At 40.5% G+C, this 21000-nt stretch overlaps 3 protein-coding genes across 4 annotated transcripts; all 3 read left to right on the top strand.

The window, feature by feature from the left end:
• The first annotated feature begins 2643 nt into the window (after window positions 1-2643).
• LOC147422741 (uncharacterized) lies at window positions 2644-4448 on the top strand. Its single transcript, XM_086503088.1, has 2 exons — window positions 2644-3081; window positions 3291-4448. The coding sequence occupies exons 1-2, from the start codon at window positions 2644-2646 to the stop codon at window positions 4446-4448; spliced, it is 1596 nt and encodes a 531-aa protein (XP_086359214.1).
• Window positions 4449-13175: 8727 nt separating this feature from the next.
• LOC147422740 (uncharacterized) lies at window positions 13176-16710 on the top strand. 2 transcript variants are annotated; one of them, XM_086503150.1, is made up of 3 exons: window positions 13176-13434; window positions 15068-15214; window positions 15293-15981. In XM_086503150.1, the coding sequence occupies exon 3, from the start codon at window positions 15352-15354 to the stop codon at window positions 15979-15981; it is 630 nt and encodes a 209-aa protein (XP_086359276.1). In that variant the 5' UTR covers window positions 13176-13434; window positions 15068-15214; window positions 15293-15351. The 2 variants fall into 2 exon arrangements, with proteins under 2 accessions (XP_086359276.1, XP_086359277.1); XM_086503151.1 differs by lacking the exons at window positions 13176-13434; window positions 15068-15214 and adding exons at window positions 16017-16245; window positions 16316-16710 and having other exon boundaries at window positions 15904-15941.
• A 1809-nt stretch (window positions 16711-18519) lies between these two features.
• On the top strand, window positions 18520-20667 carry LOC147422739 (uncharacterized). Its single transcript, XM_086503087.1, has 2 exons — window positions 18520-20031; window positions 20128-20667. The coding sequence occupies exons 1-2, from the start codon at window positions 18520-18522 to the stop codon at window positions 20665-20667; spliced, it is 2052 nt and encodes a 683-aa protein (XP_086359213.1).
• Window positions 20668-21000: the final 333 nt, after the last annotated feature.

Raw genomic sequence — 21000 nt, 5'->3', positions numbered from 1 at the left:
CATATTGCTCACATAGCTGGTAAGAACAATCAAGTGGCCGATGCACTTTCACGACGACCCAAAGTTAATGCGGTTTCTATAGCTACTCACAATGATCTATCCTCTATGATAGATGAGTATGCTACTGACCCTAACTTTAGAGACATAATGTCCGCCCTTGCTTTGGGGAAGAAAGAGGAACCATTCACCTTGTAGGATGGTTATCTTCTCCACGGAAATAGGCTATGTGTTACCCATTCCCTTTGTGAGAAAGTTATGTATGAATCCCATGCTCCTCCATATGCGGGCCATAGAGGTATTCAACCTACTTTCCGAGGAGTAGAGACGTACTTCTATTGGCCTACCATGAAAGTGGACATACAAGAGTATGTTTCAAAATGTGTAGTGTGCCAAAAGACCAAGTATGATAGAGGGAAGCAACCTGGATTACTCCAGCCATTGCCTATCCCAAATTCACCATGGGAGAGTATATCCATGGATTTCATCTTTGGATTACCCAAGTCTATCCATGGAAATACAGGAATATGGACAATAGTTGACAGGTTTAGCAAGCAAGCACACTTTATTCCTGTCAAAAAGACTATTAAGGCACATCAAATGGCAACTCTCTTCATATCTCATATTTTCAAGCACCATGGATTACCCACATCCATCGTGTCAGATAGAGATCCTAGAATGACCAGTAATTTCTGGAAAGGTCTCTTTGAAAATCTAGGAACAAGATTGAATTTCTCTTCGGCCTATCACCCACAAACGGATGGCCAAAGTGAGATAGCCAATCTTACGATACTCGATGTACTCAAGACTTATGTTACTGAAGTAGATCAACGCTCACAATGGGAAAAGTACTTACCTCTTGTAGAGTATGCCTACAATAATACTGTACATACGTCTACGGGAAAAGCACCTTTTGAGATCATTGAGGGAAGACCTAAAAGTCCCTTGTTACTCAAAGTACATGGGAAGATCTTCGCCGCCGATGAGTATAGCCGTGACCTACAAGAATCTTTTCAAAAGATTAAGGAGGCTATATCCATCTCTCAACAAAGGCAAAAAGCTGCTGCTGATAAGCACAAAAGAGCCTTAATGTTCAAAGAAAATGATTGGGTCTTACTTAAGTTTCCTAAGGCTCGATTAAGGCAAACGATGGGCAAAAATCCTACAGGCCATCAAAAGTATTATGCTAAACTAGCAAAAAGATACTATGGTCCTTTCCAAATCTTAAAGCCCATCAATGAGATGGCTTATCAACTCAAGTTTCCCAACCATTGGCTCATACACAATGCCTTTAATGTAAGCCTACTTAAGCCCTACAAAGGAGAGCCACCAACTGAACCAATTATGAAGACCCTCCCGAAGTTGAAGACCAAGAAGAGGTGCTACAACCTGAAGTTGTCCATCAGTATGAAGACAAGGTACTACGACATGGTAAGATTATCCGACGGTATCTTATTAAGTTCAAAAATTATCCTTTTGAAGATGCTAGATGGATGCAAGGAAAACAGTTTAAGGATAGTATGAACCTTGTCAATGCTTACAATGCTACATTAGAGTAAGCAAATGTACAAATTTCTTTTAAATGACTCATGTTTTTGTCTTATAAGACTAGTCCTCTTTTTAATTGTGCACAAATTAAACTATTATGCATGCTTAGAATCATGTTTGTGATGATGACGTCTCTCAAACACCAAGTAGAATTTGTCACTCTACTTTGGGAGAATGAAATGGACTAAAGAGCAGACATGCTTGCGGCAGCTATGTCTCCCAAGCACCAAATGGATTAGTCATCCATCTTGGAAAGATGTCGTAGGGTAAAAAGGGATCCTCTACCCGCTAAGTAAAATTGACTAATGACTAAGGCTTTATCTCTTCTACCTCATAGTCGAGGACGACTATGATTTCAAGAGAGAGGTAATGTCATAAAATCTAACCAACCCAAATGATTTTCTCATATTAAATTGATCACTTAATGTGGGATGACTAAGGCTTTATCTCTTCTACCTCATAGTCGAGGACGACTATGATTTCAAGAGAGAGGTAACGTCATAAAATCTAACCAACCCAAATGATTTTCTTATATTAAATTGATCACTTAATGTGGGAGAATAAATGGGAACAAGTGTTAAGATATAGACATGTGCTTATAGATCTATCTCAACACGGGGCCAATGGTAAAGGGGCCCAAATGAGAGATGGTCTATCAAAGAGCAAGGCTAACAAATGGAGCATAAGACGTTAGGGTTAGCTTCATTTAAGACCTCCAATAATGTGTATAAAAGGCCTTTGACCTTAGGGAAGCTAGGGCTGAGCTTGAGGCGCGGGAACCTGACCCAGCTCAAGGTGCTTGTCCTGCTTGTCATGCTTGATGACTAAGGTGCTTGAGGTGCTTGATGATTGAGGTGCTTGAGATGCTTGAGGTGCTTAATTATTGAGATGCTTGACATGCTTGAGATGCTAGGGTTGCACTTGAGGTGAGAACCCATCCCAAGCTTAAAGTGCTTATGAGCCAAGCTTGTGGTGGGAACTGGGCCTATGCATGAGGGGCTTAAGGTGTCAAAAAGTCAAAGATTCAATCCCTAAAAGGAGGGGGCGAGCCCTACATGAGGGGGGATGAGAGAGAAAATCCACACACTCACACAAGGCATGCATGGTACAAAGAACGCAAAAGGGACAACTATTAATTATGGTGGGAGAAGTGTATACACATTTAAGGTTCATGGCTCTGTCTATCATAGCATTGATTCTTTAGCGCCAGCCAAAGGACAAAATGAAGTCCCACGCTTTGCACAATTATATTTTTTTGATACCGAACACGAGTTGAGCAACAGATTGCATCATGTTTCAAATTTAGATCGTAGTATTCTAGAGTGTTTACAAGTGATGATGCATAGAGTAAATACTTATGCAAATGCTCTACGATCTGCTACTTCTTTGTCTGGAGATGCTATTGTACCCAATATGAGGATGTTTATTGCGGAGCATCGTTCTGATGGTTGGCAATATCTTGCTTCAAGGGGTTCTGAAGTTGCTGCAATTATGCCAGGACAAGGGGATGATAGAAATATTGGCTATCGCGACATTGTACTGAATTTTTGACATGGGGGTTTGAAAAGAATCTCCAGTATGCATCGAGCTTACATGTCCTTATTGTATGTTTTATTATTTCCAAGTGGAGAGGATGGGTGGCATCTTTACTTACAGACTACCGATGGAAAAAAAATTGAGTCAAAAGCAATATTATGTCTTTCGGTTACAAATAAGAGATGATACTGTGGAGTGTCTTCTTCTAGGAGGTAGGCTATTACAACAGTATGTCGTGGATGCTATCACGGCTTTTGTGGATGCGAAATAACCAAAAAACACTTCGTGGTGAAGTGTACCAAGGATTGGTTGACATGGTTGAGGCTAGAGATGGCTTAGAGAGGGCTGAAGGTCAAAATGTTGGCCGTAGAATTTTTTTGCCTTTGTCTTTTGTTGGAGGTCCAAGATATATGTGCCAACTATTCCAAGATGCAATGACAATTGTTCGTAATAGGGGAAAACCGGATCTCTTCATCACATTCACATATAATCCACGATGGAAGGAAATAGATGATGCATTACTACCTGGACAAAGTGCTGTTGATCGTCCTGATCTGACTATACGAGTGTTTTCTCAGAAGTTCCAAGATATGATGCATTTACTTATCAAGCAAACCGTATTTGGGGAGGTGATTGGACATGTTTCAATGATTGAGTTTCAGAAGAGAGGTCTTCCTCATGCACATATATTGTTGATACTTGCATCCGAATATAAACCCATAGATACATTACACTATGACAAGTTGGTTTGTGCAGAGCTCCCTGACAAGAATGTGTTTCCAGAATTATTTGATGTAGTGAGTCATTGTAATGTTCATGGGCCATGTGGTCCTTTGAATCCATGTTCTCCGTGTATGGTTGATGGTAAGTGTAGATTCAAGTTTCCACGAACATTTTCTACGTCTACAAATGTAAACGAAAGTGGATATCCTGTGTATATGAGAATAGATGATGGAAGGTTTGTTATGTCTAAAAATTACAATTTAGATAATCGTTGGGTTGTTCCTTACAACCCTCTCTTATCACTAAGATACCAAGCCCATATTAATGTGGAGATTTGCTCAACTGTCACTGCCGTGAAATATCTTTATAAGTATGTCTACAAGGGACATGATCGAGCCACTGTTGTCCTTCAAGATGGTGAAGGAGCTACTGATGAGATCAAGAGTTATATCAATGCACGTTATGTTTCTGCATCTGAGGCTATGTGGAGAATATTTGTCTTCGACATGTATAGTGAAAGGCCAGCTATTCAACGATTGCAAGTACACCTTCCATTGCAGAATATGGTTACATTTCAAGATGGTGATGATGTATCACATTTGCTAGATAATGAGAAAAATAGAAAAACTACCTTGACACAATGATTTGTTGCAAATCAAAATTATCCTGAAGCAAATAGCTTCACATATACCGAATTTCCAAATGGTTGGGTATGGAATAAAAGTCGAAAGGCATGGTCTCCACGACAACAGGGTGTTTCTATTGTAAGAATGTATAATATTGTCCCTACTGCTGGTGAGGTTTATTACCTACGAATGCTTCTCAATATTTGCAAGGGATGTAAGTGTTTTGAAGACTTGCGTATGTATGATGGTCACATCTATGATACATACAAGGAGGCATGTATAGCTAGAGGATTATTGCAAGATGATGAAGAATGGTCAATTTGCCTCCAAGAGGCATCTTTTTTTCAAAATGAAATGCAGTTGAGACAACTGTTTGCAATCATATTAGTCTTTTGTGAGCCACTTCATCAGTCTGCTCTTTGGGACATTTTGTACTGAATTTTGTGAGGACTATGTTTATGCCCTAAGGATGCGTATTTCAGATGCAAGTGTGCGATTTGATGTGGCAAAAAATCAAGCTTTGCTTCATATAGAATGCTTTTTGCAACAACATGGCAAGAGGCTTTGAGATTATATGTTGCTTGCAATAGACTCAACATTGGTATCCTTAAGTGAAAATGGTGCTATGGCTAAAGAAACAATGTTCAATGTTGATGAACGATGTCGTATAGCAAATTGTATGGAAACTTCCTTAAATGAGGATCAGCAAGATGCGTATCACCAAGTGCTACAAGCTGTTGGCACACATTCAGGGAAGGTATTTTTTCTAGATGGTCCTGGTGGCTCAATAAAAACTTACTTATATAATGCACTTCTTTCACGAGTGCGAGGAAGTTGTAGAGTTGCTCTTGCATGTGCATCCACGGGTATTGTAGCTTTGCTTTTGAGTAATGGAAGAACTGCTCATTCTAGGTTTAAGATACCTTTGGAGCTTCACTCTGAAGCAACTTGCAATATAAAGGTAAATAGTCAACTTGCAGAACTTCTAAGGAATGCAGATTTACTTATATGGGATGAAGCTCCCATGACACATCGCTATGCATTTGAAGCAGTGGATAGAACTTTAAGAGATATTATGCAACGAGATACTTTGTTTGGTGGAAAAGTCATTTTTCTTGGAGGTGACTTTCGATAAATACTACCTGTTGTACCAAAAGGTAGTCGTACAGACATTGTAAATGCTTCGTTGTGTCATTCTCACATATGGAAATACACAAAGATACTGAGGCTTACCAAAAATATGCGTATAGTTGATTGCGGTTCAAATTCACTTCAACAAAGTTTTTCCCGTTGGGTGCTTGATATTGGCAATGGGGTTATGGATGATGGAGGAGACTTAGACATAGTCAAAATACCTTCACACATGATGCTTCCAGGAAATAGTTTGGCAGATCTTCTAAGCTTTATATATGGAGATTTGTGTCATTTGCAAGATCATGCAACTTTTTTCAGAGATCGAGCAATACTTGCTCCACGGAATAAAGAGGTGGATTTAGTTAATGACTATGCATTGCAAAGAATGCATGGAGATTGCAAAGAGTATCTAAGTGTAGATTCAATTTGTATGTAAGAGGAAAACACACATTTGTACACAGTTGAATATCTGAATAGCCTTACTCTTGGTGGTGGTTTTCCACCTCACGCTTTAGTCTTGAAAGAAAATGCTCCTATCATGTTGCTGTTCAATTTGGATCCAAGATGTGGATTATGCAACGGAACTAGATTGATATGCAAGCAATTTCATCATAAGGTAATTGAGGCAGAGATAGTTACATGATCAAATATTGGAGAGAGAGTTTTTCTTCCAGGGATTGACTTTATTATTGGAAGCCATCAGGGACTTCCATTTCAAATGAAGCGTCGTCAATTTCCAATTAGGCTTGCTTTTGGGATGAATATCAACAAATCACAAGGGCAAACACTTGGAATTCTTGGTCTATATCTTGAGTCATTGATCTTCTTTCATGGACAGTTGTATGTTGCAATGTCACGTGTAGGAAGCGCAGCTTCTATGAGGATTGTTGTCAATACTGAAAACACTCAAGCGGAGTGTTACTACACTCCAAAAATTGTATTCAAGGAAGTATTACAACTAGCGAGCTCATAACAATAAGTTCAAATTGACATTGTGGCTCTCACTTAAAGTCAAACACACTTGATGTTAAATTTTATTCATATCTCTTAGATCAAAGTATTTCTTACAGATGGATCCTCGACGCAGTGCCTATGTAGTGGGTCACATCACTGAATTCATTCGAGGTATTTATCTTGTTTTTTAAATTAGTTTATTAACTTGACCTATTATTTTCTTGAGAAGATTGGCTTATACATTGACTTAATATGTTGAAGATCCACCGCAAGGGAGGGGAAGAGTTCCTGCTATGTTTTTGGTGATCTTATTTGATCAAACTCATATTATACTGTAAAAGTTTTTATATATGGTAGTGTTTATGAAATGCTATACTTAGGTAGAGATATGTCCATGGAAGTTCTTGGATACTACCATGTTGCCTTTTCTTCGAACCACGAGCATCGTCAAATTCAAGTTAATATTTGGTTTGTGAGTGACGAGAGACCAGTCAATGTACAACAGGTGGGGGTTGCTGGAGACCGCACTACACCATATCGATTGAGGATATTTACTCAAGTTGAAACACCGCCCCATATCTTGCAAAATGTATACAACATAGGTCCTTGGACTTATAGAATCCCTAATGTGGTCTCTTGAAGGCTACACTTTGAATAACTATTTTTTGTATTGTCTCTTTGTGAAGTTGTGAAATTTCAAATTCTTTTGAATTGCTTTCATTCCTCTCTCTCTCTCTCTCTTTCTCTCTCCCTCTCTCTCTCTCTCTCTTTCTTAAATCCTTCACTAAAACAAAAGAAAGAAGGACATGATTCTCTACGGCATGATCGTCAAAGTATTCTTTATTCTATTTCATATTTGTTCCTCTTAAACTTCCAAATCTGTGCTGTTAGAGCAGAAAATAATGGCACGATACATCATGGTTTCGTACACCCTCAATGATGTACCTACTTATATTAGAGGTATGTAAATGTAAAATCTTATCTTTGTTACTTACTTTTACCATGAATGAGAACTTTTTTGGCCTTTAATTTGTATGTTTACACGTGTAACATTTTTTTCTAGATCCTCCATTGTAGAGGGGTCTTGCACATGCTGAGGATATTGTTCGTATTGTCGAGGATTTTGAGATCCTTAGGTGCGTATAGCTTGAACTTGAATCCATATGATGTTAAATGTGTTGTTACTTTTTATGTCTAAATGGTTGGTTGTTATTTTCATTGCAGGCTTCAATATTATTGCAGGCATTCTGTCTTGGCATTATATGAAGCACGATATTTTAGAAGTGTTGTAGGTTATTATCACATAGAGTTTGATATAGATGCTATGCGAATCACTGTACGAGAGTTAGGTATGCAACGCCCTCTCAATTGAAACTTTTCATACGGTCCCTATGGAGTGAATGAATGGATGTTTAGAATCTATTCTTTGGGTGAATCACCTCGACTCCTCGGTCGCAGTGTTTGACGTGTCGGACCTTGGATCTTGAGAGTTTCAAGTAGAGTGTGTCGTAGGCTCAACTTCTCTAGATGATCGAACACTTTGATCCATTGTTTATGCATTCTAAGTACCATATTTTTTTAGTTACTGTTGGCTTAATCAAGTGGGCTTTTATCTACTACTTAGGTTAATGTGTGTGTGTGTGTGTGTGTGTGTGTGTGAGTGAGAGAGAGGGAGAGAGGGAGAGAGAGATTTGCGAATTGCTAATGTAGGTTAACATGGGTCATGATGTATTGGCTATCCTCCCAATACACATAAGGATGATTATATATTTGAAAGTTAAGGAAGAGTACATTTGTCAAGGATATGGTGCATGATGTTGGTGGCATCATTGGGTGTATTCATATGCTGATGGGTGGTATGGAAATTGTGGACGGTTAAGCATTACACTATGCAAAGTGTCACAAATATTGAGCGAAATAAAATTGATGAGAGTCCTACAAGAACTACATATGGTTGATATTTATTATGTCAATGTTTGTGGTTGTGATATTCAGTTGCGAAAGATATATCACAATCACAAATCTTACATTTCGGATGAAGAGTTTGAAATTTTGAAACTAATTGTAAAGTTTATCAATGCGGTATATTGGAGTGATCCTCATCCGTCCAATTATAGAGTAGAATATGAGTCGTTGTAAACAAAAATTTGAGGTTGTTGTAAAGACTTTGACCTAATGAACCTCTTGACACTTTTTGGCATGACAATTAGTAATTGAAGTGTTCGTATTGCGCTTATACTATTTTAAAGTGTTTAAGTGGCCATGTTGATCATCTCTGTCTCTCTCTCTCTCTCTCTCTCTCTCTCTCTCTCTCTCTCTCTCTCATTTTAGGCTTTGAGTACTAATGTTGTCTTCTTTTCTTGCAGCCAATTAAATGGCCCACGAAATTGTGAATATTTTTCCAAGTGTAATTTTTTATTATTGTTGATGCTTTTGAAGAAAATTTGTTACCTGCTGAATGGGGATGGCAATGGGCATGGGAAGTGATTGAGAAAAACTACACTGTTTGGGGATCATATGTAGATGAAGAGTTGGACACGATTTACATCAAGTTGCTTGATCCCTATTTTTTTTCCAACATTAGGCTCATGCTCTTAAAGCAAGAGCTTGGGTTGATTCGTCATTACAAGGTTTACTTGAGCTGGGTTCAAAAACTAGATTTAAGAGAAGTTTGTAGAGCTCCAGCGCAATATCTTGATCCTGTTGAAATAGCACAACGTAGAGTGCTTTGCAGATATGTTCCTGAGCCTTTTTGGCAATAATGTAAACTGGTTTTTTTTTAAAAATATGTCTCTTTAGTCATGTGCTTTTATGTAATCTGTGTGTGTGTGTGTGTGTGTGTGCGTGCGCGTGCAAAAAGGGTTAAATGTACCAAGAGTAGTTTAAAGGGGCCAAAGACAGAAAGTGTCAATCGTGTGATTGAGTGTCGATCGTGTGTGTGTCATGGAAAAATGTATAAAGATGCACACACACACACAAACACATACAGAGTGAGGTGGTAAGAGCGAGAGGCCCGCAAGTAGGCGGGGCGCGCGAGTTTTTGAACGTGGCGCAAGAAGATGCTTTCCATTTTGCATTCCTATGATCTACAAGAGTTTGTTTTGCACTATTGTTTTGAAACCCTCTTCTAATGACTCTGCAAAGTAGACCAATATATTCGGAATTGCATAAAAGGCAAGGTGAGATCCTTCATCATCGACTACTCTAAATAAAAAATCTCTCTCCAAATTCTAATGTTCTTGCATTAAGGAGACATTGGACAAGTCGAGCTCCCACTATGATCATGGCACACTCATAATGCGTGAGCATAGCTCTAAGATGGAGGTGCTTTGAGAGAAAATCAACAAAGTTGTAGGTAAACTATCATCATTTTTCTTGATTTCTAGCAAGTTATCCATCTTTTTATACATCTCCCACACCTCTGGGAGACTCACCATCCTCATCACTATATGGCAGCATACAAGCTCATCCCAAGTGACCATGGTGAGTCCTCCACACTATAGTGCGGAGGGTCAGCCTCTGCACTATTTGGCACGGGCTTTTTCGAATGGGATTGACGGTGGGGGTCATTCGCTGATGGCTAATGTTACTTTTTGAGCACTCCCACTAGTGTGGTGGAGGTATTTCATTGCCAACATGGTCATCCTTAGTCCAATGTGGGCCCCTCAATCCCTACCCTTGGCTCCTTGTGTTTGTGAGTCCTCAACAACAAAAGTTGCAGCCTTTTAAGGGTATCCCTCACACCTGCAGTACCACTTAAAGCTTGAAAGCATTATTGACAACTGCTACAACTAGCATTAACATAAAAATGTGTGTGTGTGTGTGTGTGTGTGTGTGTGTGTGTGTGTGTGTGTGTGAGAGAGAGAGAGAGTGAGAGAGAGAGAGAGAGAGAGAGAGAGAGAGAGAGAGAGAGAGAGAGAGAGAGAGAGAGAGGCCAACGGCCTTTGTGGCTTTGAGCCCTATTAGTCCCTTGTCATAGTGAGGTGAGAGAGAGAGAGAGAGAGAGAGAGAGAGAGAGAGAGAGAGAGAGAGAGAGAGAGAGAGAGAGAGAGAGAGAGAGAAGCCAACGGCCTTTGTGGCTTTGAGCCCTATTAGGCCCTTGTCATAGTGAGGTGGGTGCCCAAGTCTAGTGTCACAATAGGTTTAACAAAAGAAAGTTGCCCTTAATCATCAACAAATTGGAAATGGTAGCGCACAGAGTGTTTGATGCTAGCTGACAGAGTGTTCAAAACCCATGAAAATGCTCCCGCAGCCACTTTTGCAATTCACCACACTTTTTGAAAGCTGGCTCAAGTGGTAAGACCACCCATTTGACATTCCCTCAAGCTCAAAAATCACCTCCATGCCTGTCCTAGTGTGACACAAGCCTTACATTACTCTTCACTTTACTTGTAGGTCTTACACACAAACACCCATACACTAGAGCTTGCCAAACTTTCTCTTAGCTGTAGAAACAAAGAAATAATAAGGGCAAACATAGTTAAAACTCTTTTGGTTTGATTGGTCAAAATTTGAAGCATTATTCAATATTTATGCTAGAACTTGCAAGATTTTGTTGGTTTTCTTGAAGGAAAGCTTGAAATTTAGCTAGGATTTTGCAATTTTAGCTAGTTTAGATTACACCGAACCCCAAGTTTTTTGCAAATACTAACCCCAACTTTCATACACTCTGGAGTAAAACTTAATAACAATAGAGTCTTAAAAAACAAGGTCCTTGCTTAAAGAGACATAAGGAGGGAAGGAAACCCAAGCTCTCCATGGAAAGAGCATTATAAACAAAAGAAAAAGAGAAAAACACGTCAAGTTTATGAGAAAAAACTACCTAAAGATAGGAAAAATGACATGAATCTTTACATTCCTTTGTGCTAAATTTTTCTTACCGTCGTGCCTAGTATTTTTTGGCCTGCCCAAAGGGCATAAGGCCTTAGTGATGGTTCTACTTTTTGTGCTAAGTAAAAATAATTTTGGGTGTTGTCAGTGGGAAAAAATTTCTATTGGTTGAGAAATTTATTAATGATGATCTTTTTATTAAGGGCTTGGCCTAGTTCTGGAGAGTAATGAGTGAGGATTATTTAATGTCGGGGATAAGTGGGAAGATATGGGTCCGTGGATTTTGAGTGGTTGAAATGGAAGGTGAGGCTTTTAAGAAGAGTCTTAGGATCCTTATCGTTAGGTGAAATCTTTAGGGCTCTTAAGAGGGCTAGGGTTGCGTAGGAGTAGGGTATATGTTTAGTTATTGATTTTGCACGGTAGGTCTTTCTTGGTTTTGGTGCTGCTGTGGTGGTGTGTTGCCCCGCCATGCCGAACAGGGAGACCTCTCCCTCTCGCTCTCGCTCTCCCTCTCTCTGTGCTTAGGATTGGTTGCGGGGTGTTAGGATTGCTTGGGGGATGTTTAGGGTTTACGGGGTTGCCTGATGGACGACACGCAGCCGAGGTCGAGGCTTCTCTCTCCCTCTCTCTCTCTCTCTCTCTCTCTCTCTCTCTCTCTCTCTGCGTGCTGGATCGTAGGGTTTACGGGGTTGCCTGGTGGACGACATGCAGCCAAGGTTGAGGCTTCTTTCTCCCTCTCCCTCTCCCCTCTCTCTCTCTCTCTCTCTCTCTCTCTCTCTCTCTCTCTCTCTCTCTCTCTCTCTCTCTCTCTCTCTCTCTGCGCGCTGGATCGGTCTGCGGTTGTGTGCTCTGGAGAGAGCGACGTAGCCTCCTCATGTGCCAGGACCATGGGAAGGTTGGTCTCTATGTTGCTCCTCCATGTACCAGCGGCATGGCGAGCTTCGCCTTCATGCTCCTGTTTCATTTCTACAGTGTCTTCGTTCTGCTCGTCCTTTCATTGCGGTCCAGAGCGCCAACTCGTCTCTGCTCGTCCTTTCATTCCGGTCCAGAGCGCTAACGGTGACTGTAGAAGCCCCTAACTTCGCTCCAGCCTCCGTGTTCATGCTGCTGTATCGTGTGTACAGAAGCCAGTTAAGTGGTGTCTGCTCGTGCTTTGGTTCGAGTGCCATCTCCTTTGAAAACACAGCAGCAACCGCCATCTCTGCAGCAGTTTGGTGTGGGGGCTTTTGCGCCGTGGGACTCGTTCAAGCAAGTGAAAGCTCTTCATAAGCCATGTTGGATCTTTGGGTTTTACTGCCTTCGCGCCTTCGAAGCTGATCGGAATGGTCTCGAGTTTTGCTGTTGAGCATGCTGATGCAAGGGGAGAGGCAACTCCCAATGCGTAGGAGACTCCTTTCGCTATCTTGCTGAGTTGGAGACACAACTGTCACTGTCACCTGTCTCGAGGGAACATGGCGATAGCTGCCGAGAACACTTCTGCTTGCAGATCGGCACAGGTACGGTTTTTTGGGTTGCTTGCAGTCCGTGAGGGCTTGAAGGTAGGACTTTGGCCGTTGGTATGTCGTGGTGATCTGTATGGGTGCTGGCTTAGAGAGGAATACTAGAGACAGGAAGGTAAAAACAATGAGTAAGAAGTAGAAGAATAAGTAGTTTTACTGCTGCGGGAGGCATTCTTTGGATGTTGTGTTCAACCTGTTGCATGTCAATCCCCTGCCCGAACATCGTGTCAATTCATTGTTGAGTGATTTTCTGGGTTTTTGCTCTGGTTTTCTGTTTTGAAAGTTGTTTGCTCGCACCTAACAGCCTCATGGTTTTGACCTGCAGTGGCGAAACAGTTTCCTCGCATGCCTTGTACCATTTGCGGTGTTCGAATCTGCAAAGACTACGAGAATAGTCTCCAAGCTGTGCATCATTCAATCCTTTGATTTTGTTGGGGGGGAGGGGTTGTATCAATGGTGATGTTCATCCCTGCATTTTGGTGAGCATATCTGCGGTTAACAGTTGGCTGTTGCAGGTTGTGCGGTGTGTCCATGGTGTCGACTCATTGCTGGGTGTTTTGAAAGGAATGTTGGGTTTTTTGCACTAGGTGTGTCTTCCAAATGACTTGTTTATTCGTAGTTGAACGACATTCGTGCTTGCTGCCTGTGTGCAATCTCTGCTTCAGATTTAGACTCGTGATTGAGAACGCTGTTTGCCTTCGTGTCATGCTTTCATTGGCACATGTGTGGTTCACTTCGATGCGTGGGCTGTTTTAGCCTTAAGCGACACGAGCTTAATGGGTTTTCTAAGGTTTAGTGGCAATTGGGATTGCACTCAAGTGCGTTCGATTATGCCTCATATACTGGTATGATTTGGCTTTCATGCCGCTTTCGATTGTGCTATTTCAATTGCTAGAGTGCTCATACTGCTTTCATGGATGGTATCTCTTGAAGGCCTTTGCATTGTCTGTCCATGCAATTGTCAGGCTCTCTCTGGTGCAGGTGCAGTACTGGCATTAGAAGTAGGAGGTGAGGAGGTTTTGTCGTCCAAATTACTTTGTATTCTGCATTGTTGCTGAGTTTTTCATGCGCAGGTGGCATATTATCAAATTGGGGGTTTGGTCCAAGCATTTGAGTATAAGTTTTTGGTGCAATAATTCCTTGAAGGAAATCGACACCAGATTGGGTCTTGATTGTTTCTTGTAGCAATAGAAAATATTCAGGAATTCTGAGTGAAATTATTGATTCTTTTGTGGAATTATTGATTCTGTTTTGACTGTGTGACGGCCAGGTTCAATTCATGATTGTTTAATTTTGTTGGGATTTTTTTGTGGAATTATTGGCTCCATTTTGACAGTGTAACATCCAGATTGAGTTTCCAAATATTCACTATCTTTTGAATGTATTTTTATTTTAAAAAAACGGCCAATTAGTTAAATTCGATTGGGTGCTTTATGAGTTGAGTTGTCCGAATCATAAGTTTGCTGCTTTATTGTGATCTTTTATAAATATTTTATTGATACCTTGTAAAAGGTATAATTTTGATTCTTTAAGGCCCAGTCCTTGCTTCCCTCATTTATGTCTCATCATTTGGTCTCCACATACGTGCCCCTCTCTCTCACTCTCTCTCCTATCACACACACACACACACACACACACACACACACACACACACACACACACACACACATGAATATCTATAGTCCTTTAATGCCCACTCCTTGCTTCCCTCATTTGTTTCTCTGATAATTAAACCTCTTTATGTATGCCTCTCTCTCTCTCTCTCTCTCTATATATATATATATATATATAGATATATATATTGCTATCCCTTGTGAAAAGTTTGTTATTCTGTCTCAAGAGTTTACTCCCTATTAACTCTCTCATGCTCTAGAAACCCCTGAACCTCTGTCCCACACATTTTTCCCATCTTCCAGTAAGCTGAAGCTTTCCATGCTCTTCATCTTTCCCATACGTTAGCTGTTGTCTCCATATTCTCTAGCTCAAGTTTTGGTCTTGGCCCCTTGTGCATACTTCTATAGCTTATCTCTTCCATCTTTTGTCTTTCTCCGTTGGCACAACATTGCCTTGAACCTCTATTTACTTGCAGACAAGAGTTGAAACTGTCAAAGCCATATGGAAGGAATGGATATTGAGGTTGAGAAGGGTATGTTTTTTGACATGGTTTGATGAAATAACTTGAATTCTTAATCCTTGATTCTTGAAATTGTTTTTATGTAGACACTTGTATTGAGTCACAAGAGCATGTTGAAACTAGCTCAACAAATTTGCTCTCAAGCCCACTGTCGGAATCAAAAGTGTAGTCCCCTCTTAAGAAACTGAGTCCGAAAGCAAAAGCATTGAAAAAGGCTTATACACATGCAAGAAGTATGTTATTAAATGTGGTTTTGAGTATTCAGCTTGTTTATGTGGTGTGTAAATCATATTGCTGTTTTCTGTGAGCAGGTAAAATCTTAAAGAAATCTCTTGAAACCTTGCCTTCTCGCTCTCTTGAATATCATCCTATGTCAAAACCTGAACCTATTGCTGAAACATTTGGTTCTCAGCTCGCTCTTGCTCCTAAAGGCCCTCCAGCCTTCCTCATTTCAGAGCTATTAGAGCTGATAAATTTTCGCTTTGCGTTTTTGGGCAAGGTTTTATGCAAGTATGGAACTTACAAAATCGAAAATGCTGCCTATCCTAGATTTTTGAAGGCTGATTTAGTTGATCAAGAAGCTAGGCATACAATAACATTTGTTGTGGGGGAAAGTTACATCTCACAATTTGTTGAGTCTTTTGGGGTTGGAGACTTTGTGTGCATAGAAGGTGCATCCATAAAGCAAAGGGTTCACAATGATGGTGGAACCTTTCAGTTAGCTTTGCATTCTGACGCAACAACTATTGCTATCAAGGGGGAACCATTTGAATGTGATTTGGTTTTGTTTCTTGAGCATAGAATTTCTGATTTGCTTTCTTTGAAAGAGACTACAACTGTGGACAGTGTGGTGACAATTGCATTTATTGTTGTGAGAATTGTGACTACAGCCAAAACTGATGGTTCTAGTAGCGCTCGTTTGATGATAAGCGATGGTCCTGCGTCATCTGATCGAGCCACGATAAATTTATTTCAGATTCTTGAAAATCTTGAGTTTTGAATTTTTATGTGCTTTCAACACAAAATTCTGTTTCAGCTCCTGTTTGTGCCATCTCGACGAGTTGACTACCATCACATGGTTAATTGTGTCAATGAGCACGGGTTTTATGGTTGTGTGGCACGCAATATCAATATCTTCAAGCAACGCTCCAACACTTTATCAATTGTGGATTCTACAATACTGTGTGCTTTGCCTCAACCTATGGAGGTTAGCTTAAAAGATGCATTGAAGAAACAAATCGCAGCTTTGGGTTTTGGGAAAAAGGTGAGTTAAGAATGGAGTTTAAATGAAACTCTTTTGAGATTGATCTTATTGTTCTTTTTTAATGCTATAGGTTTTTGGAACCTTGGAGATTGTGAATGTCAACAATGTTGGTGTTGAGTATATTTGTGAGGCTTGCAAAGGAAATTTCGTGAGTAGACAAACCTCAAAGCCATATTGCTTTTCTTGTCAAAAGAACTCTATTATTTTGAAGGAGCCTAGCTTGCAAGCCAAGATCACTTTACAAGGGGGTTCTTTCATTAACGTGGACGTGAAGGGAAAATTGGTTGACGAGGTCTTGCGTCTATCGCTTCCCTTTGTTGATCTCTACAATAGTAATGTGGTGGAGTTGAAATCATCTTTGATGAGTGTCAAGAAGATAGAAGAGTTTACTATCAATAAGCAAGGTCGTTTGGTTGATTACCAGTCTCAACATTAGTAGCATTTTGCTGTCCTTGATTACATACTCTAAACTCTACATATTTTTGAATCCTTTTTTGTGAAAATTTTATCGAGACCTGCTCTCTATAAAAAAAAGCCTTTTGTAATCCTTTCACAAGATAGCCTCCTCTTATGTATAGTCTCATCGAACCATAGCAAACTAATCGTTTGGCTTACATTTTGAGCAAGCATGTTGAGTGACAGTTTCTGTTTTCGGTTCAACAACCTCGTGTACGGTATTGATGTCTCCTTTTTTGGAAAACACCGTTTCAACAATGATGTGCTTAAGGCTCTTTTGTCCATTCTAAAAGTGGACTGCTCTTTGGAGTTATTGAAGCAAACACTTGTTGACAAAATCTTCTGCATGCTGAAAGAAAATGATTTGGAGACTTACAACACTTGGATAAAAGTGTGGGATGTTCATACTAGTCCTCAAAATTTACAACAAATCTTGCTTGAGCGTTTGAATAGCAGAACCTCTTCAAAGCTTTTAAGCATTAACTTGATCTCGCTTGTGGCTCAAATGTTTGGTGTCTTGTGTATTGTGCATTTCTTTAACGAAGAATCTTACTCTAGGAGTCAACAAGTTGGTAGTGTTGCTGCAACTAGTTCTTCTAGAATCATCCATCTGATGCTCTTTGACACAAGCAATGGTTTCCTTGCACTACCGGCAACACTACAAAAGCACAAGCACACCAGATGTGTGTGGTCAAAGAACGATACATGCATTTTACAAGACTTAATAAAAGACTTCCCAACACTAAAAGCTCTAGAAATTGCTACTCGTTTCAAAGCTGTGGTGCGTTCTAATCTCACCTTGAATCAAATCAAAAGAAAAATATATAACATGTGCAATGCTTCCGCGTCACGAACTCACACCTCTTCAAATGCAAGGCGACAAAAGCTTAGACACAAGAAATTTTTTCAATCCATAAACGACACACCTATGCATCCATGTGCCTCATGTGATACATTACTCTTCCAGAAAAATTTACAACCATTGGATGGACCTACCACCTCTTTGCTTAAAATATTGAGACCAAACATGTCTTTGGATAATTTTCAAACACTCCAAGTCTGCAAACCTTGCAAAGATTCTCTCTCAAAACAAATAGTTCCACGCTTTTGTATGCAAGGTGAAATGACTTTCAACCCTAAAATTGCTATTGTTGAAAACTTGAATTCATTGGAGATTCGTTTGGTTTCACTTTGCATCCCTTTCGCACAGATACGTGAACTTAACTATGAAGGTCAATACGGGTTACGAGGCAGCATTGTGAATGTCATGGCGAACTTGTCGAGAGTGCAAAGAATCCTTCCTCGCTTTGTGCATGATGGAGCAACTATTCTGATTGAGATAAAGCGAAATTTAGAGTACAACCATGCATACTTAACTGGATCTGTCCGTCCAGCCTGCATAGTCGAGGCATTATCTCTTCTCTCGGAAACACCGCTATACATTGAGCATCAAGCTTCCATGCATGAGACATGGTCTTCCACATTCTCATTTAACGTTGACTGTGTTGTGGCTGATGGGAACAATAACGAAGACGGAGAGGTTGAAGAATCTGACACGCTCATACACAGCATCTACTCTGGACAACAAGTTGTCGATCATAATGGTCAAGCTTTGAGTGTGGTGCCTTGTGAAGGGTATAGTCCACGTAGCATATTTGACGACGACGCTTGTGAGGAGCTATCATTCCCATCGCTTTTCTTTGGCTATAAAAGGAAATACCATGGCATCGCGAAGAAGCAATACCAAAAAGTTGCGCAATGGGAGCTGAAAAAAAAAAAAGGTTTGCAAACAACATCGAAAATGTTTTCTTCAAGACAATGAAAATCATCATCTCTCAAGTGCTGTCATCTATATGGGTGCGGCTTAGAAAAGGAAAACTGCAAGACAAACAACTCAAAGCAAAAGATGTCCAGGCCACCACCAACATTGAGCAAATTCTAAATTCACAAATTGGTTACCACGACTTTGAAAATTTGCGCACATCAATAGACTACAAAAACAAGCTCAAACACAATATCTTTGCTATGATTAGACAACTAGGCCACCCCACTTTTTTTGTGACATTCTCCTGTGCTAAGCAAAGATGGGATCCGTTACAAGCCTGTCTCAAGAAACTGAACCCACAAATTAAAGAGGACGATTACCCAAACAATGCTGCATTCATTCGAGGGCTTGTCCGAGCTGATCCACTTGCAACGACAAGATATTATGTTCATAGATTCAAAGCCATGAAACTTGAGATAAAACGAGATAGTGCTATCTTGGGAAAAGTCGCCGACTACTTTTTTGTTACTGAGTTCCAACACAGAGGAAGCCAACACGATCACGGGTTGATTTGGATCAAGGACGCACCATCCTTTGGTGCTGCAACAGATGACGATATCATAGCCTTTGTGGATAAATACATTTCAACCAACAAAGATTTGTTGCATGAAACATTGAGAGCAGCACAAACACACTCTCATCGCAAGGCTTGCAAGAAAAGAAAAACAGCATGTCGTTTTGGTTTTCCGCGTGCTCCCTCAAGAGAGACAGTAATCTTGCTTCCTGTTGTGATGAGTGAAGAAAAAAAGAGGGCGCTAATTGCAAACAAGGAGAGAAATGATGAGAGACTAGCAGAGCTTGGTCACTCTCCTCACATGACATTCAACGAATGGATGGACTACCTCTCCATGGATGAAGGAACTTACATCGAGTCACTCTCAGTCAAAATCACAGAACCAACATTTTTGTTGAAACGAGAACCCAAGGATATTTATACAAACAACTTTAACAAAACGTTGTCTACACTCTGGGATGCCAACACTGATATCCAATTTATCTTCAACGCCCATGGAGTAGCTGCATACTGCACATCATATATGACCAAAACTGACTCTACACTAAGCAAAGCCTTCCGAAATGCAATGGACACTTGCAAGCAAAAAAATCTTCAAACATTGGAGAGGCTTAAAAAACTTGGGAGTGCTCTAATTAATGCTCAAGAGATTTCGTCTCAACAAGCTGCATACATTGCTCTTTCTTTGCCACTGCACAACGCTTCAAGGCAGTTCGTATTCGTAAATGCAGATTACGCAAACCAAAGGACACTACTGTTAAAACGTAGAGCAACGCTAGACTCTCTCGATCCTGATGACGAAAACATCTTCTTCGACGACATCGTGACAAAATACTGTTCACGCCCAATGAGTCTACAGCACCTATGCCTTGCAGAGTTTGCAAGCGAATACTCTCAACTACGAGGAAAACCCCACAAAAACAAGAAACCACGCATCGTTAGATATACGAATTTTAGCCCCACGAAAGACTCAGAAAGGCATTACCATGAGGTTTGCTTGCTCTTTTTGGCATTCACAGGTTCTGAGAAACAACTTGAGGAGTCAACGCCTCTATGGAGGGATAGATATGAGCTTAATATTTCTTAGATAACTCACAACAAGCAAAAATTCTGCTCGATTGAGCCTGTACCCGGCACCAACGAACGTTCATTGCCGTCCAGCTCAGCCTTAGGAACCAGTAAAGAGGCATTCGAATATGAGGTGAGCCTAGATTTTCCAAGCTCAAGACCTCCTGCAACGCATTCTAGAGTTAGCTCCAAAACCCTTCTACTTCCTAATGATGAGTACCATTCTCTGGTCGACAAACTGAATTGCGAACAACGCTTAATATTTGATGACATTATGTTGAGAAAACGTTTGCAGGAGACACAACCAATCCACCTATTTTTGACTGGAGGTGCTGGCACAGGCAAGACATTCACACTCCAAATTATCATTCAAGGTTTGATGCGACACTACAACACAACCGTCGGGAATGACATTGACTGTCCCACAGCATTGCTCATGGCTTACACAGGAAAGGCTGCGTATAATCTGGGTGGCACAACAATTCATTCAGCTTTGCGCTTGCCCCTCATTCTACAACACAATCCAAACCTATCGAACGACACTCTAGCAGAGCTCTAGCTACAATATAAAAATCTGAAACTAGTCGTCTTTGACGAGGCTTCGTTGATTGGGAGCAGGTTACTCGATATCATTGACACAAGAATGCGTACTATCAAACATAGACACGATCAGCCATTCGGAGGCCTTGACGTTATCTTTTGCGGCGACCTTTGCCAGGCAAGCCCCGTGCGTGATCAATGGATTTTTGCTTCGCCACAAAATCTTTGTGAGATACTGAGGCCTTCATTTTGGCACACCCACACAAAATTTTATGACCTCAAACAAACAATGCGCCAAACAAACACAGATTTTGTCGCTTTGCTCAACCGCATCAGGACTGGTGCACAAAGT

Source organism: Adiantum capillus-veneris, chromosome 27, assembly GCF_014529385.1.
Source record: "Adiantum capillus-veneris isolate H3 chromosome 27, ASM1452938v2, whole genome shotgun sequence".
Taxonomy (NCBI): Eukaryota; Viridiplantae; Streptophyta; class Polypodiopsida; order Polypodiales; family Pteridaceae; genus Adiantum; species Adiantum capillus-veneris.
Note: the sequence above shows the minus strand (reverse complement) of the source record. Positions and strands in the feature narration are given on the sequence as shown.